General features: G+C 43.9%; 1 protein-coding gene across 1 annotated transcript; it reads left to right on the top strand.

Moving 5' to 3' along the window:
* Window positions 1–749: 749 nt before the first annotated feature.
* Window positions 750–1,997, top strand: LOC127194813 (taste receptor type 2 member 143-like). Its single transcript, XM_051152389.1, has one exon. It carries the CDS (start codon window positions 1,113–1,115, stop codon window positions 1,995–1,997), a length of 885 nt encoding a protein of 294 aa, XP_051008346.1. The 5' UTR covers window positions 750–1,112.
* Window positions 1,998–4,343: the final 2,346 nt, after the last annotated feature.

The following is a 4,343-nucleotide window of genomic DNA, read 5'->3' as shown; positions in this document are numbered from 1 at the left end:
GTCGGGATTTCTTGCCTACTTCTGTAAACCTGGCCAAAAGCCCATGGCTGGGGAGCTCATAAACTCAGGGACTATCAAACTGCATTCTAAATATTTGTTTTTTATACCCCTACATTTGTGCTGCTATCAACATTGGTCAAAGACGTTTCTTTTTGCATTGGTTATACTGAATGCAGAAACCCCTAACTTCTAAAGGGCTGAGAATAAGCAACTGTGAGGCTCATCTCTAAATTGGGCATTTATGTATAACTTTCTTCAACTCAAGGCTCAGGCAACCTCATGGAGGAAGTGATAGAAAGAAGAGAAGAGCTGGGTGGAGAAGACTGTTGTAAAACAGATATGACAGGGCCATTACACTCCTGAACTCACAGCAGCTGTGGTTACCTGCATAAAACCTTCACAGAGTCAAGACAATCAAAATTCCAGCATGCATAGAGCAGGGTCATAAAGCCACACCCTAGCCTGAGAAGCTTATTGGAGAGTCATTTTTCTTCAGAGATGTGGCCACTGGTAGGTTCCTGGTATAGTAGTGGAAGGCCCCATACCCATACCTGCATGTCCATTTGGGAAGCACTACTTGGACTCAGTGACACAAAGCAAGCAAGCGAACAAACAAAAACTCTGAAGACACAAAGTTGGTGTGTGTGTGTGTGTGTGATATTGAGAAGCTCTGGGGGAGTTGTAGGAAAAGAGTGAGTATTGCTTGTCTTTGGGTGAAGAGACAGAACACTGAGGGGTCTTTAGGAAAATAGCCTTATTGTGCACACACAGGTTCAAAATCTGCAAAATGGGCGTATTCCCAATCACTCCATAGTATCTCCTGCTAACATTTGCCTGCACCTGGCTGTGGCAGAGTAGGCAAATACGGGTTATACAAATTGAGACAGGTGTCATTGAACTTGGAGTGACTTACATGTCTAGGGAGACTGTAATTATTATCAGTCAAGTCCTGGGCACTGGAGCTTTGCTGTTGGGTGGGTTTTTGCATGAGTCCAGAGTGAGAGTTTCCATGCTTCTTGTCCTAACTGTGGTTTGGCTGCAGATTCTGTTTTCCCCCCGTGGCCGTGTCTCAGCGCTCTGGAACCTGTCTAAGCAGATCCTCCTTTAACAAGATGCCCTCTGCACTCACCTTGATCTTCATGGTCCTCTTTTGTCTGGTGTCATTGGCTTCTATGTTGCAGAACGGCTTCATGATCATTGTGCTGGCCAGAGAGTGGATGCGGAACGGAGCACTGCCCGCAGCTGACATGATTGTGGTCTCTCTTGCTTTCTCCCGGTTCTGCCTACATGGGATAGCCATCCTGGCCAATCTCTTGGCCTCTTTTGATTTTTGTTACCAAGCAAACATTGTTGGCATCCTCTGGGACTTCAACAATACACTAATTTTCTGGCTTACAGCCTGCCTTGCCATCTTCTACTGTGTGAAGATCTCCTCTTTCTCTCACCCTGTCCTCTTTTGGCTCAAGTGGAGGATTTCCAGGTCAGTTCCCAGGCTGCTGCTGGGCTCTCTCATCATGGGTGGCCTGTCAGCCATCTTATCAGCCACCGGGAACGTCATTGCTACCCAAATGATCATTTCCCAGGGTTTCTATGAAAATTGCACATTTGGTCACATGATACTGGACTTCTATCGGTACTATTACCTGTCGCATGCAATGCTCATGTGGTTCACTCCTTTCTTCCTGTTTCTAGTGTCCCTTATCTTCCTTATGTTCTCACTGTACCGGCATGTGGGGAAGATGAGGGACCATCGGCCTGGGCCTTGTGATCCCCGAATTCAGGCACATTCCATGGCTCTGAAATCCCTTACCTTCTTCTTCATCTTCTATATATTATTTTTTCTGTCCCTGATAATTTCTAGTACAAAAAATAAAGCCACGGAAAGTTACTGGTATTGGGCTAGAGAAGTCATGATCTACCTGGGCATCTCTTTGAACTCCATTACCCTGGTGCTGAGCAACCCCAAGCTGAGGAAGGCTCTGAAGATGAGACTTTAAGATGCACATGCCTCTCCCTCAAGGGGAGGTGGTCAAATATGGAGCACCAGAGTTCATGTCAGATTCAGTCCCCACTTGCCACATAACTGTGGAGAATGTCCTGTTCATTGGGTAGATCAGAGTAGGGGTTAGATATTTTTCTACTTCTCAAAGAAAGAATAAGCAGGCTACCAAGATGAGACTTGATAGCCTATGACCATATAGTTGGGGAGGAGGTCCCCCTCAGGAGGATACAAGTGATGGGACAACAATTGAGCTGTAATCTGAATAAATTAATTAAAACAAAACAAAACAAAACAAAACAAAACAAAACAACAGCAACAACAACAGAAAGATGCACATGCTGCCTGATCATAAGCTTTGAATGCCTTGGACCGAAGGTGTCTCTGCTTTCAAGTGATCACTATCAGTACTATGATATGCGTAGCAAGAATTTGTAAGGTTTGGGTACACCCTCATTTCCTTCTTCTTGTCACTTCTTCCATGCTCCACAAGTTCTTTTTCTAAGTTCAGTGTTCCTATTGTGTCCCCTTCATTTCTGTTAGTTCCTGGACTTAGCCAATGGCCTCAGTTCCTCAGATGCTCCCGTGAAAGTACTCTATGAAAGTAACCCAAATTGTATTTTTTCAAGCCTCATTTCTGTCTGTGCTCCCTTTAGGAAGACATGCAGCCACCATCAGTGGTTTCCAAGGCACATTCCTGAAGCCACCCACCTTGTGATCCTGGCTGTTCCCTTCAGTCACTGCTATGCTAAATCCCATTTCTTCCTTTCTTTCTTTCTTTCTTTTTTTTTTTTAAATGCCTTTCTTCTCCTTTTCTCTTCTTTTTTTCTTTCTTTCTCTTACCAATCTTTGCCACCCTCATTATTTGGATCCTGACTAAAACTGATCCTGCCACAAGGCCCTTTTCAGACTCATCTAGGAGACTGAGGGCGGTAAGAGTTTGTGCTACTGTGGGCCCTGTCCATGACTTCCTGTCCAATAGAATTGCATTGTCTGACATGCAAAGATTTTAAGTTTTGGCCAGTTGAAGACGGATGAAAAAAACAAAGGAAATTCTCAGATTTTGTTTTGTTTTTGTGGCTGTGATGGGCGTCCATGCCAGACGTGGGCACTTCCCATGGCTAGATGATGACTTTTAAGATGCAATTACAGCTTCTTACCTTGTTCTTTTGAGACCAGTTCTTACGAAGCTCAAGCTGGTCTCCGTCTTCCCGCCTCAGCCTTCTGAGTACTTTGATTATATAGGTCAGTGCTAAGCTACGTGACAGCTGGTGGCTTTTATGGCCTTAGTCCTCCTGTTTGTGCTTGCCCAGGGGAGTTTCCTGAATGTTGTGGCTCAGGTTAGGACTCTTCATACGGGAACTTGTGAAAAGTGACATACTGGGAGGGAAAAGAAAAAAATGTGGCAATTTTAATTTCCATTCATTTTTATCTTAAGTTCCCATCGTTTTATGTGTGTTTTAATCAGGGCATGAATATAAGTAATAAATGTGCATATTGCTGTGTCTTGGTTGGTTTAGGCTCTTTATCAGAATACCACAGACTGAGTGAATGTTTCTTGCAGTATGAGATGTGGGTTGCCATTATGGTTGGGTTCCAGAGACAGCTTTGTTTCTGATTACAACCATCCATCTGTACACTAATATGACAGAGAGGAATCTGGGACCAATTTATAGGCCAACTCTTTAGCCAGAGATATTATCATGGCTTCACGTGAATCCCTAGTGGAACTCAAGCATAGCTAGCCATACCTAATACAAATGCATTTCTTTGGAAATTACTACTTATTTGTGTGTATACATGCCTGCATGCGTGTGTGTGCATGTGTGCATGTGTGTATGAGTGCATTTGTGGATGCCCACAAAGGTCAGGAGGCCACAGTTATGGGCTGTGTGAGATTGCTGATGTGAGTGCTAGGAACTAAACTCAGGTTTCCTGAAAGAGTAGCAAGCACTAAGCACTCTTCAACTGTAAAACCATCTTTTCAGTCTACCTAATATGATTTTATTGCCCTTACTATTGTCTTATGCTTCTGACAAACAGCCTAGCATTTTATGCATGCCCAATGTTGCTGCACTACTTTTTAACAATTATTTGTGGTGTGCATGTGTTAAGGGTGAGGGTCACCTGACACAGTAGGCATTCAGAGGACAGCTTTCGGAAGCAGGTTCTCTCCTTCCACTATATGGGTCTTGGGGTTGTACCTCAGGACATTAGGCTTGGCAGCAAGTGCCTTTACTTGATAAATCATGTCACCAGCACTGCTTAACTGCTCTCAGAGTTCCTGAGATGAACAGGATGATACATAGCATTTAAAAGATAGCATATAGAGGAAGTTTTGGTT

This window comes from Acomys russatus, chromosome 10 (genome assembly GCF_903995435.1).
Source record: "Acomys russatus chromosome 10, mAcoRus1.1, whole genome shotgun sequence".
NCBI classification, from domain to species: Eukaryota; Metazoa; Chordata; class Mammalia; order Rodentia; family Muridae; genus Acomys; species Acomys russatus.
Note: the sequence above shows the minus strand (reverse complement) of the source record. Positions and strands in the feature narration are given on the sequence as shown.